This window comes from Cryptotermes secundus, unplaced genomic scaffold (assembly GCF_002891405.2).
Source record: "Cryptotermes secundus unplaced genomic scaffold, Csec_1.0 scaffold572, whole genome shotgun sequence".
Taxonomy (NCBI): Eukaryota; Metazoa; Arthropoda; class Insecta; order Blattodea; family Kalotermitidae; genus Cryptotermes; species Cryptotermes secundus.
The window spans coordinates 866557-886537 of record NW_019725849.1 but is presented as its reverse complement, the minus strand read 5'-3'; the positions used below and the strand labels follow the sequence as shown (position 1 = coordinate 886537).

The window sequence follows — 19981 nt, the reverse complement described above, 5'->3', positions numbered from 1 at the left end:
GCAGAGCTTGGTCAGGTTCGGTTAGGTTAAGTAGGGGTATTTTTGAGTGCAATCTGTTGTTTATTATATAAAAATCCTTATTAGGTGTAGGTAATGATGAGTATTCGAGTAAATGTTGTCGAGATTAGACCTCATTAGCGCACCAGCTATCTGCACATGATTATGCATCTACCCATGCATTTGCGCAGACGTTGAGCAGAGTTAAGCGACTAGGCTTTTAGGTTAAGTGGACCCATCAAACCACTGTGAGTTATTCTAGGTTTGGATGTAACGTCGAGGCTAATGTTTTGAAACGGGGCCTCCTCTTCGATGAAAAGGAGGGACAGATTGCTACTCAAGGACTGCATTATTCTTGTGTAATGCAACATAGCACAGGATTGCGAAAAGTTCCTACTCTTGACACTTATTCTCGCTGGTTATGTGAATACCTTTGCTAAATTGTTATGTATTTCCTGAACCGTGATTTTATAACCCAATGTCACTACAGTCACTGCTCCCTGCCTTGTACCTATTTAGTAATCCATGATTTATACTGCCTCAATCTCGCGCCAAAATTAGAACATCACAGTTTGGCTGACTCAGCTAGGGATGTTTGAAGAAATGTACGGTTATAAATCGAAATACCTTAAAGAGGTAAAGTAAATGTTAGAGATATTTTATCATATGTGTAATTGAGTCAATAATAATCTCTTATAACGTAGAAAGTACATATTTTAGGCCCGGAATATTTTAAATTTTAAAATTGAAACATTTGTAACGCAGGCATTCATGTCCATTTTGTGTTAACGTGATACATGGTGAGTTGGAATAGAGTTCGTATCTTTATGCGATTTATGAGACTCCGCCGCAGAACGTTCCGCACGCTACTATGTACTTGACTGGATTATACACAACAGCACACAGACACGGCCAACTACGCAAGATATTCTAAGTAACCAACAGATAAACAGGGTCTTCAGTATGTTCATGTACTTATAACAAGATACTGAATTGGTTTTAACTGACTGACAGATAATTTTTAGCAACACAGCATATTTTAATTACGTTAATATTTTTGCCTATTCTCGATTTCTAATGGCAGAAATCCCCGTATTAAATTGTGTGTTTAACATTTATTATTATTATTATTATTATTTCTTCCTTATTCCATTACATCTATAATAGGCAGAAGCCTTAGATACAGAATTGTGTTAATTTATCTTGCTAATACTCTTAAGCAATTGTCAAGAAGACTTATAAAATAAGACAATGTATGTTTACATTATAAAGTATTTTTTTGTACTGTTGGCTGTGTCTTCTGATGATGGCCACTAGTGGCTGGAATGTATAAAGGTATTCTTTTATATTTTCATATGAAATGTATTGCACTTGCTGAACTTACTTGTCGTTTATGGTTTGTTTCAGCTACTCTCGCAATGGAGAAGTATAATTTGTTGAGAATTAATCAGTGTGTGTCCCCAGGAAGAAAAGTATTAGGTGAAATTAATCATGTGGGGAAATGTGAAGGTGGAGGAAATCCATTATCACCTACAGCAAATTTAAAATTACTGACAAAAGTTGCCAGCAGCTTTGAAAAAGAGGGCACCACAGCTTCTTGTATCAGTAGTGATGTTCACAAAGTGAAGAAGCATTTACAACCATACTGTGTCCAGCAACAACCCGATGAAAATTTCAAATCAAGGAAAGATAAATCTCTGAGTTTGTTATGCAACAAGTAGTGTATATGCATCTTGTATATTTAGCTAATAGCACTTTAACTTCACCCTTCTAGTCTCTTATAATGTTACACAGGAACTGAGACATCAGAGAGAGAACTTCTTTACGCAGTGTTGTGGGCAGTTACATGGAATGTATATACTGGTTACTGATTTAAGACCAAGTTTTTAATTAAAGTGCACAGTTTGATTGGGATCTGCTACCATGTCATGTTGCAGAGTAGTTTTTTATCCCACAGTGCTACTTCCTTAGTAGGAGGTCTCATTTTTTGTGGTTAGGTGAAGTCAGTCGGGAGAACTTATGGGTATCCAAACCATGTTCTTCATTTCACTATATGTTGCATGAAGTATTTTGTCAGTGGTTCAAGTTATTGGTGTGGTGTAATGCATGACTGAGCTTGATGGATGTGACATATCTTGGATCTGTAGTGCAGATACTGGGATGTACAAGCCAGTCCACTGATGAATACAGATTGTGACTGGATTTCGTCATATTTGCATGCAGTGGTCAGATGTTATTATTAAGCATGTAAGACTCCTACTGTATGCTTGAGATATGTCAGGTTGAAATCTTATCTTGACCGAGGTGTTTTATGGTTATCCTCAGTCTCTTCATGCAAGTGATGTCTGCAGAGAGCAACCAAGAACTTGTAGCTGATGTGTAGAAACATTTGGGTATTTGAAAATTGAACTCTTCTGTAAAGTACTGCCATAGAGGTGTCAGGTCAGTAGTTGTCTAGCCTGTGAACTAGCCAGTCCATTCTGGTTACATAATGCTGCCCAAAACATTTTTTTTTCTCCTTGTCACTACAGCCCCAGTGGGCCTAGGCCTACCTCCATGGACTTCTCCGTTCACTTTGATTTTTCTTGATCTTACACATTTGGTAGGACTCCTTGGGCGGGTGATCAGCTCATCGCAAGGCCTCTACCTGTACACAAACACAGAAAAACGCACACAAACATCCATGCCCTGAGTGGGATTCAAATCCACGATCCCAGTTTCCGAGCGAGCAAAGACAGTACATGCCTTAGACCACTCGGCTACCGTGGCCGGCCCAAAAACATTTATCCACGTTATAATTCTATCAGTTATAGTGTGCTGTTTAAATTATTTTTGTACCAGTTTGTATAGCGATAGGCTGGACAGCCCAGGTTCAAATCTTGGAAGGGCAAGATTTTTCTCTTCTTCACAGCATTCAGACTGGCTCTGGGTCCCACCCAACCTCCTATCCATTTGGTACCTGGTGCAATTTCCCCAGATTTAAAGCAGCCGGGTTGTGAAGCTGACCACTCACCTCCATCTAGTGTCGAGGTTGAGAATGGTGGAACTATAACTCCACTTCCTGATATCTTCATGGCATAGTGCTAAATTAATTAAGCATATGGACAACTTCGCTTTACCCCACTTGGTCCTGTTGTTAGTCCAGTCTCCACCTTTCTCAGGCAAATTCTGGTACGTGCAACTCACCAAATTAAGGGTCATTATTGAGCTAAGAGACTAGCAGTCAAACACAACTGAACACAGCCCATAGGACCTTCATCCCAATGTCCCTATATGCCTTGCAACAGAACTGTAATGTGATGCTGCTGCTTTCAGATTCTTACAACTGTTTCCCCTGAACCTTTCTCCAGGAGAACATATGATAATCTCACTGGACCAGGCTGTTAGCAAGCTGGGAACAGAGCGCAGGAGGATCTATGATATTGTAAATGTTTTGGAAAGTCTGCAGATGGCAACAAAGGTAACAAGGCAATTTTACAGAATTTGGTGAACTTGAATATGGAATGTGACACCATACAGTCTGGTAGGAGGTTGCCAGCATGTTGTAGGAGTATACTGCCTTCATCTTCAGTGTTTGATCTTGTTCCTTGGAAACACTGGAAACCTTCCGCCAAACTTCATAGCATCACATCCCTGAATACCACGCTCTTAATTTGCAGATTTCAGTTCAGCAATATCTGTAAGACACCTGGCAGAAACTGTATGATGCATGGACTATAATCTCTGTGTATTCTACTTGGAAATATTTAATATGGTATTTGAAAGTGGTTTTTCTCAGTCCCTCCAGGTAATACCAGTTCCTCTTATTTTATCAATTGCTCACATTTCTCTTACTTGACATTACATTATTTCAGCAGTTGGTACAGGTACATAAAATAAACAACTAACTGTTCTGCAGGATCTCTGTTTAAAACTCTGTTAGTCAATCAAGAAATTTCATACTTCTGTGGAATTTGAAGGTTCATTGCTGTGTTCACAAAAGCCTGCCATTGGTTCCCATCCTTAGCGACAACCTCATATCATATTTCTCTAAGATCCACCTAAATATTTTGTCTTCCCCTGTACTCCTAGGTCTCCCCAGTGTTCTCTTCCTGTGAGGTTTGCAAACCAGTATGCTAGTTATTTCCCTCTCCCCTGCATTTGTTTCATGTTCCCTTAATCTCATCTGTTTTTAGCTTAAAATGACAAATGTCTGAAGGAAACTTACTGGACATTAGAACATTGACACCATCACTGAATGTCATAACCCACTATTACAACTTTCACCACTACAAAACTTGAGATCTCGTACTGTGTATGCATATGCTTGTACTTTATAGAATTTAAGAACGACCAAATGCCTTCTCCAGTTAAACAGTTAATCATGAGTTAGGACTGACTGCAGAGCCGATTGTTACATTTTAGAAAGTCTGTTTTGTATGTGGTGGCCATTATTTCAGAGATATTAGGACATGGGAAGAAAATGTACATGATCTATAATAATTCTGTCACTAGTGACTGCATCTCATACCATCAGTTAAAACGTCTCAAAATTGGTAAATGATATTTCTAAAATAAAATTTGTTGCTCATTCAGAATATGAAATTTTATCGCAACCTGTTTGTTTATGACAGATGATTATGTGGGTAGGAAACAAAACAGACAGGCATGGCAAAGCTAAAGGTTATTATTCCCAGAAATTGATGATAATTACAGGTTGCAAAGAACCGCTACATGTGGCATGGGTGTCAGCAGTTGCATGTCACGTTGGCACTGTTGAAGGGGCTGGCAATGCGGCTCGGACTGCAGGAACAGGTATGTGCCATTCTCTTGCCTACAGGCTCATAGGACACTGAATTATAATTCTGAGAGACTAACCCTTTGAAGCCTGAAGTTCATCCAAATACAGTGGAACTTCCATTTAAATTTTGCTTTGGGGACAGATTTCTTTTAGCCTTAAAGAAATTTCTTAAATGGGGAATATATTGTCACGGATTGGCCGTATATACCGCAACAAATAACTTCACGCCTTAGTTGATATAGCGAATTTTATTCCACATTTGCTCTTACAATCACACAATTTACAATCTGACAATTATTGCCATCGGCAGTATCACAAATACTGTACTACAATTAACTAGTGACTGACTCGTAACTAGAGAACTCGAGAACTGTCTCGTGGGCGTGCTCGGAACTAACTGTGAATAGTCTTCACTGCTCCATATCTAGCCTCATTCCGGACAACACAGAAAACAGCCATGTAATAGGCACCACTGTTGTCTGGCGCCGTGTTGCTAGCAACACTGTCGGGAGTTGTTTCCTGCTGCCTAGCAACCGCGGTATCCCTTGGCGATGTCACCGCTGGCGGGGTAGGCGAAGGAGTGTTGACTCCCCTGTTACCTTAGTAACGACAGCGATCCGATAGCGTTACGTCACCGCTGGCGGGGGGAGGGTTGTCCTGCATAGTGCAACATGTCACAATATGAAATTTTAACAGAAAAATTATATTGTAGTGTTATATCAAATATCTCCTGTAATGGAATGAAGAAATATAGAAACCATTCCAGTAGAATCTTTTCCAGTTCAAGTAAGCTGCTAGCTTCATAATGGTCCTTGGCCGGTGCCCACATTTAAATTCTGCATCTCTGCTTTTCTCTTAATGTAGATGAAGGGAGTCCAAGGTTATTTGCCATTTCAATGCATGGAACATTTAGATGGACTTGTACTTGCTGATCAGATTCAGTTGGTCACTTATCATCAGCTTCGTCCTCTCATTTGCCACCACCAAGTCAGTTTTTATAGTCTTCGTTCAGTGCAAAGAAATTATGCACATGCATAAGTAAGTATGATAGCTGTATTCTTTATGAAGTTAAATGTGATTGAATATACTGATTTTAAACATTTCACACATACATGTTAATACAGCCTCCAAAAGGATAAAGTAGATGTGGTATGCTGCTACCTGGTAGTTGCTCAAGGTCAGTGAATGCCAATGTATGCTGTTCACTAGCTGACCAGCCAAAATCATGGAAGCTGGCCTTGAGCATAAATTGTGGCCCTCAGGCTTAGTATAAATATTTAGGGTACAGACTTCATGGAAGGACTGAATTTTCATCCTTCCAAATCAGGAAACAATAAAATGGGGTTATCTTCACAATGTGCTTCCTGTTGCATGTCAAAAACAACAAAGTGATTGATTATAAATTACTTTTTTGTGGTGACGGCTAACCTAACTATATACATTTAAAAATGGGGTCATTTATGCATTGCTTATATGAGGCTTTTCTGGGACTCCTAACACTGAACACTAAATGTGGTAGAACCTTGACTTGAGAAGCCCTAAGTTGGGATTCCACTGTTCCTCTATGATTAAGAGAGTAGAGAGTTCGTTTCTTATATGAGTATATACATATTGGGTAGACTGTACTCGTAAAATTTGTAGATGTTCTGTATCTACTGATGTTGCCTTTTCTATTTAGATTTCATGAAGAACATCACTAATATTATGTTATTGATTCGTTGTTAGGCCATGCCATAACTCAGGCAGTTAGTCACTGGCTTCCCACCACAGCAGTCTGGTTTCCATCCCAGGTCAGGTCATGTTGGATTTGCAATGGACAAAGTGACACTGGGACAGGTTTTCTCCAAATACTTTGGTTTCTCTGCCAATTCTCATTCCACCAACTGCTCCACGCTCATCATCATCCATCATTCAGGGCTAGTACAGTAGGCCAAACAGTGGCCAATATACCAAGTGGACTCAGTCTATCCCCACCCAAAGAATAATAGCAGTTCTTTCATTGTGTGTCCATCCCTTGCTACGGTTCATAGTGTGCTATGCTGGTGATGTGGTTGGTGTGTGGGTTGGTACTGGCTGGCACTTCTTTCAAAGGAATTTAAATGTAAATATTACTGCTATGATTTACTATATAATAAGCAATCTCCTATGTCAACATGTAAGACTCTGATAATGGGCCAGTGGGACTGAAATATGTTAGGCATATTTTATCCAGTAAGTAAGGCTTTTAAGTACTACATGTTCTTGACAGTTCTTATTACTTCATTGTCAGTACAAAGTATAACAGCTGAAATATATCATATAACATCTTCCAAATAGTGTCTAAGAAATAAGTTTTAAGTTTCTCACAGTTTTGATTATTAAAATTATGGTCTTCTTAGATGTGACATTAGTTTTATGCAACGATGCATGCATTTGAAAGGAATGTGCTACCTCCATCTTCAAGGTTGAAATATGTAGGTTCAGGAATAGACTTGCTTGTGCAGGCATATGACAGGGAGAGTGGTCATATGACCCAAAGAGAAGGTGTAGAGATTAAAAAAATTTGGTCCTAGTAAGTCTTAAGAAATGGACAAAGACACAGCCCTTATAAAGGTGCCTCATACCAAGTGTGGCAGCCCAGCATTCAGAGTGCCTCACACCAAGTGAGGCAGCCCAGTGTTCAGAGTTCCTCACACCAAGTGAGGCAGCCCAGTGTTCAGAGTGCTTCACACCAAGTGTGGCAGCCCAGCATTCAGAGTGCCTCACACCAAGTGAGGCAGCCCAGTGTTCAGAGTTCCTCACACCAAGTGTGGCAGCCCAGCATTCAGAGTGCCTCACACCAAGTGAGGTAGCCCAGCATTCAGAGTGCCTCACACCAAGTGAGGCAGCCCAGTGTTCAGAGTTCCTCACACCAAGTGAGGCAGCCCAGTGTTCAGAGTGCCTCACACCAAGTGTGGCAGCCCAGCATTCAGAGTGCCTCACACCAAGTGAGGCAGCCCAGTGTTCAGAGTTCCTCACACCAAGTGTGGCAGCCCAGCATTCAGAGTGCCTCACACCAAGTGAGGCAGCCCAGTGTTCAGAGTGCTTCACACCAAGTGAGGCAGCCCAGTGTTCAGAGTTCCTCACACCAAGTGAGGCAGCCCAGTGTTCAGAGTGCCTCACAGCAAGTGTGGCAGCCCAGCATTCAGAGTGCCTCACACCAAGTGAGGCAGCCCAGTGTTCAGAGTTCCTCACACCAAGTGTGGCAGCCCAGCATTCAGAGTGCCTCACACCAAGTGAGGCAGCCCAGTGTTCAGAGTTCCTCACACCAAGTGTGGCAGCCCAGCATTCAGAGTGCCTCACACCAAGTGAGGCAGCCTAGCATTCAGAGTGCCTCTCACCAAGTGAGGCAGCCCAGTGTTCAGAGTTCCTCACACCAAGTGTGGCAGCCCAGCATTCACAGTGCCTCACACCAAGTGAGGCAGCCCAGTGTTCAGAGTGCTTCACACCAAGTGAGGCAGCCCAGTGTTCAGGGTTCCTCACACCAAGTGAGGCAGCCCAGTGTTCAGAGTGCCTCACAGCAAGTGTGGCAGCCCAGCATTCAGAGTGCCTCACACCAAGTGAGGCAGCCCAGTGTTCAGAGTGCCTCACGCCAAGTGAGGCAGCCAAGTGTTCAGAGTGCCTCACTAAGTGGCAGCCCAACATTCAGAGTGCCTCACACCAAGTGCGGCAGCCCAGCATTCAGAGTGCCTCACACCAAGTGAGGCAGCCCAGTGTACAGAGTGCCTCACACCAAGTGTGGCAGCCCAGTGTTCAGAGTGCCTCACGCCAAGTGTGGCAGCCAAGTGTTCAGAGTGCCTCACTAAGTGTGGCAGCCCAACATTCAGAGTGCCTCACACCAAGTGTGGCAGCCCAGCATTCAGAGTGCCTCACACCAAGTGTGGCAGCCAAGTGTTCAGAGTGCCTCATTAAGTGCGGCAGCCCAGCATTCAGAGTGCCTCACACCAAGTGAGGCAGCCCAGTGTTCGGAGTGCCTCACACCAAGTGCAACAGCCTAGTGTTCAGACTACCCCGTGAAAATGTGTTCGGTGGTTCTTGGATCAAAATATGGAGATGGCTGGACAGATGTAACCATTGGTGTAGGAGTTGTTCCCTTGCATGTTTTGCAAAGAACACATAATAACCTATAAACTCTCAAGCATTCATCCTCATAATTCATCATTCATAATCATCTTCACATCTTCCAATACAGTAGAGTTCTTGAAGTGTTTGTATTGTATCCAAGGTTCAGTCCGTGCAGCTGAAGCAGAAATCCAGTCTGGTGCACGTGGTGGCAGGCAGTTGTTATGGGGCAGTCACTGACATGGACACCCTGAAACCTGAGTCAGAAATCCACATCACGGAGCCAAGTGACATCACCTTGCAGGCACATGATATTCTGGGCCCACTAGAATGCTCACCACCACCACCTAAAGTGCAGAGTGGGCCCTCTGTGGCACAGCGGGTGAGACATCTGACGCTATTGCATTCCATTTGACTACAGCATGTGATTGGTTACATTTGTGGTTCCCAATTCTTAATCTGAGGCTACCGTCATGTACGTGAAGGAACTGGGTACTGACAGTCTAGATGACTTAAAATATGAGCTAACTTTTTAAAAACGTAATATCTAATGAACTGTGGTACTTACTCCTTTGCCATTCCTCTGTAATTTTCCTTAAATATTGAAGTTTTTACGGGGGTATTTTAGTCGGCTAGACATTCATGAAAGTTCCTACAAAGTGTCAGTGAACTTCTACTGGACTTTACAGCACGGCATCCCAAAGCCAGTAAATTTTGTGACCTGGTCCTTCTACTGTCCTGAGACTTATCAGGATTTTGTGTATATAGTTCTCACCATCTGTGATGTATTTTGCTTGTCCCTACACAAATTTGTTCTCATGCTGTATTGTAAATGTAGCTGTCTTGCCATTCAGCTTGTAAATCTTTATATCTGCCTTCCATCCATATCCTTTACTCCCTTCCCTCTAACAACACACAAGTCTGATGATTTTATTTTACTTCTTTTCCTTGTCATGGCAAAGGTGACAGGACTTTCAACAAGTGCAAATTGCATACTAACAGATTGATCATATGGGCCACTGTGAACCTGAGGGGGTCCGAGTTTATAAAATGTATCAGCAAAGCTTAGCAGAGGTCTATTCATGGCACTGAACAAAATTCCAATGCTGTAGATGCTGTGGGATGGAGCCATCCTTAGTAAGCAGAATACAGGAGGCCTCAAGCTGTCACCTTCAGATTGTCATGGGTATATGTGCTTCCCCAGGAATAGACTGGAATATCAAGATAGACAAGCAGAGTACTATAGAAATACCAAAATAAATTGCAGAAGGAAGAAATGAAGGGAACTGAGAACTGAAAGGTCCAGGATATATGGGGTCAAAACAGACAGAGGCTTGCAACTCTGTGAAAGAGAACAAGTGAGACAGTGTAAAAAGAAACTAAATGTAATAAAACTTGGATAATAAGCAGAATTACAAAAAGTTACACATGTATAAAAATAGAATAAACATATTGAATTGTCTGGAGTGAACAGAGAACTAGAGATATTCATAATAACAAGGTATCAGTAATACAAGATTATATAACTCACAGACAAGCTGGCGGATCCTAACCAGACTAGACATACAAATACAAATGTAATCCAGATATTCATAAAATAACTGGCACAGACCTATGCAGAACGTAGGCCAACCAGCCAGCTGTTGAGCTTGCAACACAATAATGTGATGTAACGACTTTGTATATGGAACATAGCTACAGAATTCTGACTCTGTAAACTGCAATATAACCAACTGCACAGCAGTTACACAAGGAATGGAGACACAAAACAGGTCTCAAGAAATTATGCAATACAGATCTTCAAGGTGTAAACAAGGGAAATAAGACAGCACACTCTAAACCACCCAATAACAGGTTCAAAACTTAGCATGACCATAAAATATAAGATAATTCTCTGCCCAAACATAGTAATGATAAAGTAATGTTGTACAGGAATTCCCCACTCTCACACACACACACGACACAAAAATAACATGATAGCAAAGGCTGTCTGCCAGGTTGTCAGCTGCCCACTGAAACATAATTTTGAAAATCCGGAATGCTACATTGAAGAGAAATGATCTACTCTTTTTGAGGTCCGAACATTGAGAAACCAAATTGATGTGCATACAGTCATAGGAAGGAGTAGGAGAAGGGGGGGGGAGAAACTAGGTAATTGTCTGAGAAGAACGCGTGATATGACACATATGAACAAAGAGAATGTCTCTGTCATGCCACAGAAAACAGGACTGCACTTTACACCTAAGCAGTCAAGATCTGAAGGCAGCACATAACACTAGTATGCCAAAGGGATCAGCTGAGTCTGCCTCAAAATAAAGNCTCACTGTGTAACCTGCGATACTGTGCGCGTGGACTGCAATACTGACACTCTAAATTACTCCTTTATGATTTATTTTAACCGTCTTCCAGTGCATACACTCATCTATCTCCTCCTCTCACTCGCACTACATGTTTCGGCACAAAAGTGCCATCTTCAGGTGCTTATTCAATTCACGCTAAACTAGTTCATTGCATGCCTTGTCTTCATATTAAAATAACTAAAATATATATTTATCATATATATTGATAAATGTTGATAAATGAGTATAACACACGCAGTCACAGGAGCAAGAAACAACACAAAACACAATAATACACGATAGTGAAAGAGTGCTCCAACAGAAGAGGATAGATGTGACTCGCGTAGTGAGATACGACGTAGGGAAGAAAAAAAATCCTGAACAATTTTAATATTTTTAACATTTATCAATATATATGATAAATATATATTTTAGTTATTTTAATATGAAGACAAGGCATGCAATGAACTAGTTTAGCGTGAATTGAATAAGCACCTGAAGATGGCACTTTTGTGCCGAAACATGTAGTGCGAGTGAGAGGAGGAGATAGATGAGTGTATGCACTGGAAGACGGTTAAAATAAATCATAAAGGAGTAATTTAGAGTGTCAGTATTGCAGTCCACGCGCACAGTATCGCAGGTTACACAGTGAGTGACATGTCCTTTCCTGTGCAGACTTTGCCCAGGATGGGTGAGAGTCCTCAGAGGGATACCACAGCTGTCGTGCATGGCTGTGTGGAGCGTTCTCTGGGTATCATGTGCCAGAAATTCATCATGCTGTTCCTCATCTCCAGCAAGGCAAGTTTGTTGAATTGCTTCATGATGCCAGTGGGTCAGATCTGATATGAGACTTCCTCTGTATTAAACCATTTCTGGTCACTTTAAAATGAATTTGTCTCTGTGAGCTGTGCAGCAAGTTTGCATCTGAAGCATCTTTGGTTCCTGCACTAACATACTGAAAGTGAATTGGTAAAATTATGAATAGAACAGATTTGTTCATTTTAAGGAACAAAAACTGAGTCACTGACTCTAACCATCTCACTGGCTAACTGTACTGAGGCCATGGAACGAAACCCATGGATTACCCCTTCCACATATTTCTCAAGCTGTTATGCTTCCCCATATTCTATCTGTTCTGTAGCAATAACCTGTGCTGGCAACATGGTTTTAGGGTGGTTAACATAGGTCAGAATGGCTGAAATGGAATACAGTGGTAAATTAAAAGGGGACAGCCTAAAATTTTGCCACACCATCCATCTGTGGGACTTCTTTCTGTGGCCTCAGTAGAAGTAACGGACCAACATACCTAGCTCACTGACTACCAGCTGTGTATACAATAACATGTTAGGAACACCTTGCAGTTTGGATATCCTGATAGTGTTTTGATTCATAGTGTAAATTGTGTAGCAAGAAACCTGATTCTGAAACTGAATTACAGCCTCTCACAGACTCTAATCCCATTCTCTGTTCAGCGTCTTCTTTCAACTACAGTCTGCCTCTCACAGACTCTAATCCCATTCTCTGTTCAGCGGCTTCTTTCATCTACTCTACACCACCGCTCCCTATCACTGACGGTAATACCCTCTTCTGCGGCTATTTTCAGCAACTGTTCACCTCTGTTCCCGATCACCCTCTCTTTCTTACAAGTCCCACAGTGGCAATAAGATAGCTGTCTATCACAAGTCCTCTTAGGTCATTGCCCAATTGAATAATTTCCACCGAGGTACGTACGGTTATAACACGTTACTACATTTCAACACATCTGATGATGGTTGAGTAATACTGCACATGTAGTGCAGAAACGAATTAAAAAAAGAGGATTTGATTTTAAATCTGCATTGTAGAAGGTAAACAAAACTGAGATTTTAATTAATATATTTATTTGTTTTGCAGTCAGAGTTGGTGAATCTTCATCTTGCAGCCGCAGTTCTGCATAGTGATTTCACTGGGGACAAGAACATATCAGAAAAAGCTGACGTACTTCCATGCTGCCAGCAGTCCAATCCTGATGGACAATCAGAACCAGTTAGGACTAAGGCTGGAAAGTTTTGGCCTAAAATAAGACGCCTGTATGACATTGCCAACATCCTCATGTCACTTGGCTTGATCTGCAAAGTGCGCAGTTCTGACAGCAACATCCGTAAGCCAGCATTCAGGTACACTGGTCCACAGATAGAGGCAGCACTTTTCTCTGACCAAGGTAAGAGTAACATCCTGCCCTCACTGTGACCATTGTGTTCTGGTGTTGAGTGCAGTGCCCACCTCTTGGGCACATCATCTTCACCCATCTGCATGCAACAACTCCCAAATAATCTGGTATTTGAGAATTTTACAAAAAAATTATCAAGCCACTTCAGTTTTTGTTTATATTGAACATGTTAAATGACCTTATATGAAGACCTACATGCTCTTCAGGACATATCACCAAATATTTATCAGAGAAAAATGTTTTGAACAAAGTTGTACATAAAAATTAAACATATTTTTATGTCCAATACATTTTTCTGTATGCATGACAGTCTACAAGAAAATTAAACAGAAGAGATGTTCAGTTATTGAGTTTTTGGACGTTATCCAATCATCATAGTTTTTTTATTACAACATTTTGTAGACTGTATTTTGTGTCTGTCTTCAGGTAAAGTTGGGACACATCGATACAGCTAGTCCCTATCTCCAGACACCAGTACCAACAGAAGATAGGATGCGTAAACCAAACACAACATAAACCATCATTGGGCGTTATGACAGACATTAAAGAAATCCACATACATGATGTTTTACATTTATGAACTTTCATATTCCGTAATCACCCATGGCCTCCTGAATACAATCACAGTATAAGAAAAAAGAAAAACAGAAACCACTCTTTATTGACTTTAGACAGTATTGAAATCAGATTTCTTTTATTAGTCTAGTGTATTTCTCTCTTACAATATCACTTTGATAAATCTTTTAAAGAGTTTATGCATATTGTAAAGATCACCAATGTCTTGCTGGACTGTGGCTCTGATAGCTGAGTGGGCAGGTCACTGGTGAGGATAACCTTTCTCTTAAAATTTTGTCTAAGGTGGTAGCACAAATATCATTGACTTAAAATTTGGGTTTCAGAAATAGGAATAGAATAAATGTTAGGTACTACATGTTCCATTTGAGTGCAACAGTTTGACCTTATAGGTAACATAAGAAAGGGGCCCTAATTTACATCATTTTGCGAGCTGGAAGGTAGCGGGTTCGATTCCCTATGAGGTCAATCAAATTTTCAATTGACCTAATTCTTCTAGCCACACTATATCCCTGGGGTTGACTCAGCCTTTAACAGACATGAATACCAGGGATCTTCCTGGGGATAAAGGGTGGCTGGCACACAAGGCTGACAGCCTCACCGCCATCTGTGAGCTAGTATTCTAGAAAATGTGGTAGCCTCCATGTCTTACAGCCATATGGGCCTCAAAGGCCTGTTACAAAGAGTGCTTTACCTTTTTTACATCATTTACTCTATTTCCGAGACATGTATTAGTGAGTTTGGTGTCATGTATCTTAACTTGTAAAAGACTGCTTAAATTTTGAAATCACCTAATGTGTGGAGTTATAGTGCTTGCTGAATAATAGGATGAAGATTATAGGTAGGTAGTCCATCTTGCAGATCTACTGGTATCAGACTGGTATGTCATTATGCCAATTTATTTTCAACCTGTTAACTCTTACATCAGTCATATTCATAGTTTTTGGCATCCAGTTGGTAATGCCCACTTCAAACAGTGACTTCACTGAAGAGTTCTCTGTTCTGAGCTAATGTCATGTCATCTGTTGAAAGTCAATTGATGTTTTGGGAGAACATATCGCCACCATCTTCAGGGTTGAAAAGCTGCTTCAGACAGGTTTCTTGCTTGGCTTGCTCTTCAACCCTAAAGATGGAAGTAACATATTCCTCAGATGGTTTTCAGTGGAGTATGTGGCATTATGTTGTAGAAGATGAATTCTTTGTAGCCACCACTGTGAGAATCTCAATTCATACAATGACTTCATTAACTTCTAATCACAAACAGGCTAAAAAATTTGTTTACCATTACAATGAATACATGGAGTGCTCTAGTGAGATCAAAATTGGGTGATTGGAAGAATAGAATTACCTGACCAACCATTATATTTAATTTTCTTGTAGTGTGTAATAAAAATGAACATGGAGCTGGGATAGTTCAGTTGGTATAGTGACTAGTCTATGGACTGGACAATCTAGGAGTCAAGGTTTGATTCCTGGCAGGGGCAATAGTTTTCTATACCTCATAACACCCAAACTAGCTCTTGGGCCCACTGAGCCTTTTAAACAGTGGATACCAGCTGCTGTTTCCCTGAGGGCAAAGTGGCAAGGGTGTGAAGCTGACTGCTCCCATTTACTGCCAAGGTCAAGAATGGTAGAGCTATAGGCCCTACCACAATTCTTTCTTATGTCTTCATGATGTGGTGCTTAAACAGTTAAGCCCAGGGATAACTTTACCTTAATAACAATGAACATTGCAATCTTAATGCTGGTTGTTTATCCATTTGGTATAAGTGGACTGTTCAAAAAGTTTCAGAACTTTTGAAATAGCATGTCAACTTGACATCTTAGTAATGTTGGGTAAGTTGTACTGCCTAGTGGTGTGCTTCCTAATTATCATCCTTTTTGCTGCATCATCCTGCTGTGATTAGTCATCACCCTAGAACTATCTGTTCACATGCATGTAGAGTGTCTCCTGTGATTTTTGAGATGGCTGATAATCATGAGCAGTGTATTAACATTAAATTTTGCTTAAAAATATGGAAAACGTTTATGGTAATAAATGCATGAGCCATGCACATCATGAATGGTTTAGATGGTCAGCAGTCAACACATGACGTTTGGGATGGCCCTCAGTGTTATATGACAACGCTCATGTTGCACAAGTTTGTAAATTATGTGTTCTAATCATCATTTGACAGTTCAGGAAATAGCAGAAGAGTGCAACGTATCAATAGGATCATGTCTTGACATTTTTGTGACAAAATTAGAAACACATCAGGTAGTTTCAAAGTTTGTCCTATGACTTCTGACACAGGATCAGAGGGACAGTCACGTTGCCATTTATTAGGAACTTTTGGGTCACGCTAGTGAGGATAAAAAGAAACTCCATGGTTTTAGCCCAGTGGATTTTAGCTTGGGTTGCCAAATAGTACAGAAGTCGGGAAGTTCAAATGAAATTATGTGTATCTTGCAGGAACTAAAACCATTGAAACTGCAGGAAAATTTATAGGATTAAAAAAAATATGTGAAAACATACATGTTAGAATGTAAATATGATATTTTGTCATATTTAAATGGGTCTGAGGCTTCAGAGAGTTTTAGTGTTGCTGCTTACATGACATTGCTTGTGTTATTGCTGCAGATATTCACATGTTGCAAGCGACACGACACTCCCTGCTGGGCAGGACACCTTGTCTGCAGCTACAGAAGTCATTGCTGAGTTGTGAAGAAAGCACAAAGCAACACAAGAGAAAACAGACTGACTCAGGTGTGAAACATTTCGTATTGCCATTGATTGAAAACACAATTGTCCTTTAGAAGGGGTTTGTGGAATTGCTGTTATATAACTTTTCACTTGACAAGTGTCATAACTTTTGATCTAAAACCGCAGGTGTGGACTTGAGGTTGCATCAAAGGGTACATATAATATATTTAAATACATGATCAAACAGAGGTTGAAATAGCCTAAAGTACTTTTCTGTAGCTCATTTTGTGCATGGGGTACATAAATTTTGTTTAACTATCTAAAGCTCAGCAGTAATTGCATGAACCTCCTTTGGCATATTCCCAAACAGTGCATTTATGTGTTTCCTACTATTTTCAAAATGTATGGTGATTATTCTCCTGAACAACATTAGCTAATTTTTCTTTCTAATTCATACATGTTTCCTGCAAAGTAGGAACAAAGTATCCATTTAATATTTAGCAGACATTAATGCTTTCTGGGATTAAAATGGAAACATCTCTGTACCTTATTGTGTTTATAATGTATGATCACACGCAGTTTGAGGTAAAAGTTAAGTTGGTGCTGAAAAGGGGTACATGGTGTTTCACACTGACATAAAGGGGCATATGAAGTTCCACTCTGAGACTAAGGAATACATCAACTGAAGAAGGTTCAGAAATGGAGATGTGAAAGAAATACCAGACAGCCAAGCAGAATGTATCCCACTATCTTTAGGAAGTGCATTCATGTTAAAATTGCTTCTGTGTTATAGACCTCAGTCTCCATTTCAGTGTTGTCATTCATAGGGACATGTAGTGACTGTTACCATGTCTCAGACCTCTGCTAATTTCTTCTAGTCATAAGTTCCTGATTCCACTGTTGCTCTTAATCACCATGATAGAGCTTCAGTTTTCTGTTTGTGCAGAACTGATGGTATAGTTTGTAGAAATGCAGTATTATTTCTGCTTGTAATAGGAATCTGTGAACTGTTACCTTGCACCAGAAGTGAGGTTTATTCAGGGCCCAGCAAAAGGAAGGCTCTCCATTTTGCTGAGGACAGCGGCTCTCTCGGGGAGATCCTTCAGGTGGCAGAGATGGAGCTACAGCGCCTGGAGTCCCTCAAGATGATAAGCTCTCAGAAATCAGCAAGGAAAGAGCTTTTTCCAAGGCACCTTTCAGATTCATGTATTATTGGGGTGAGAGAGGACTTTTTGGGTAGTCATAGTAATGGAGTGCCTGCTGAAACAAAAAATACAAACTTCTTTCAAGCAGCAAAAGAATCAAACACATTGAAAACACAGAAAATGGGAGGATTTCGTCATAAAAGTAATATTTTGAACCTGCCAGTTTCAAGGAAGGAATTGAAAATGACGCGGAAGCTTGTGAGAGTGGCACCACTGGAAGCACCACTGTTCACCAAAAGAGAATGTCAGGTTGTGTTGACTTCAAGAGACATGGATTGTTCGATTGTTCATGACATGAATGGATCTTCCAGTGTTAATGCAGGAGGGAGGCCAGGCTCACAAAGCATCCAGTCACCTTCAGTCTCAAACATGGCAGATTCTCCAGTTTTGAATGAAGCTCCATTCATTGACACCACTGTGACAAAACCTTTGCATTTGAACACGTTTTTGCAACATATACAGTCTTCTTCTCACATAAAATTATCTCATGGTGTTCTACATACTTTGAATGAAGCTTCAGTTACAAATGTTGGCAGCATTATTCCAAAAGCGTTGCATGTCAGACAGGGAACTAGTGTGACTGAGTTGAAATTTCCAGCATTAACACAGTGCCATATTTTACCAAATAATATATCTGGAAATGTGATGGCCGATAGAATTGGTGGCAGTATGTTGGTGCCATCACTTCCTGTTGTTCCAGAACAAACCAGCAAACTTGTGAGTCCTGATGCAGATGGCAGTGCTGCTGGAACATTGCCTGTTGCTGAACTTTACGAGGCCGTCTGCATTGGGAATATGGTGGAGTTAGTCCCTTTGTGCAATAATTCCGTGTCACTTGTGAAGCAATAATGCTTCACTGACACTACACGTTGTGATAGAAATTCATGTGATTGCAAATGTTACACATATCCCTGCTTATTTTGCCCCATGTATGACAAATGTTCAAATATGGACACATCAAGTTAAACTGTTTGGGTAATATGTAAATTGAACATACTGATGCAATTTTAGTGACTATAGACAAGGTTTGGGTTGATGACCATATTTATTGGACTCTTTGATATGGTGCATGACTATGCTGTGCAGTACACACACCCACTAGTGTCCACAGTTACATCTTTGCTGCCGTTGCTTGGTAGCAGCTTCCAGTGGCGGGTGTGCCCCTTGCTCTGGGTTTGTGAGCTGTCCCTGGCCTCAGCTACCAGCTTCTCACAGCAATTGCTCACAAATGAACCCAAGTGGCATCTAACTAACTGCAACTCCTAACTTCTCCTGCTTATAACATCTTGGCATGGACCGCACAGAAAATACCATTCCTCTGTTGCTGTTTATGGGCCACTGCCTAGTAACAGCCATTGTATATTTGCTTATTTTGCGGTCATTGACTAGCAGTGGGACTACATGCCACAATACAGTGCTTGTATTTGTTTCTTCATTCAAGAATGGAAAGGTTTGTTAGAATATGAGGGTTCTTTTGTTATCGCGCACACGTCACCTGCTGGGTGTTAGGAACATCTGGAAAGAGAGGGTTCTGGTCTTCTGCAGTATGATATCACGTGCACGGATATCCCCATTTGAAGGAACCTATGCTTCAAAATGTTGGACTCTGTCTACCAAACTGTACAGTGTCACATTCCAAAAGACTATCATCTCAATATTCACCAGTCTGAAAACCTAATTTCTTGTGTTCTTTTGTAATGTAGATCTGTGTAAGTAGTGGTTGATCCATAATTATATTCAGGATTACCGGGTTTTTGGACTGTGTCCATTGTCTAGTATATTAAAGAGCACAACTTCTCTGGAACCGAACCTCTTCCCATCCTCAGGTGAAAGGGTGGGAGGCACCTGCCCTGTTGGGTTCAATAGGAAGTGCTAATCTGTCACTGGATGATAACTGGATTGAAGTCAGCTCTTACCAATAGATAACAATTATTGTGTTTCTGCACTTTATCCATCATCATGTTTTAATTTAAAACACAAAATGTTTTGGAAAGTAGATTCTGTCTCCATCTTCAAGTAAAACCTACCCAGTTGGACCCATTTCCAAACCAACTCTAGCTCTATCAATTGGGCCCAACTAAGTAGGTTCCATCTGAAGACAGAGACAGAATCCAG

The 19981-nt window shown here is 40.8% G+C and overlaps 1 protein-coding gene across 2 annotated transcripts; it reads left to right on the top strand.

The window, feature by feature from the left end:
- Positions 1–556: 556 nt before the first annotated feature.
- LOC111863745 lies at positions 557–19981 on the top strand. Of its 2 annotated transcripts, none has more exons than XM_023850331.2 (9): positions 557–633; positions 1405–1714; positions 3313–3457; positions 4693–4791; positions 9021–9239; positions 11872–11994; positions 13090–13396; positions 16599–16724; positions 17658–19981. In XM_023850331.2, the coding sequence occupies exons 2-9, from the start codon at positions 1416–1418 to the stop codon at positions 18713–18715; spliced, it is 2376 nt and encodes a 791-aa protein (XP_023706099.1). In that variant the 5' UTR covers positions 557–633; positions 1405–1415; the 3' UTR covers positions 18716–19981. The 2 variants fall into 2 exon arrangements, with proteins under 2 accessions (XP_023706099.1, XP_023706098.1); XM_023850330.2 differs by lacking the exon at positions 557–633 and adding an exon at positions 1034–1099.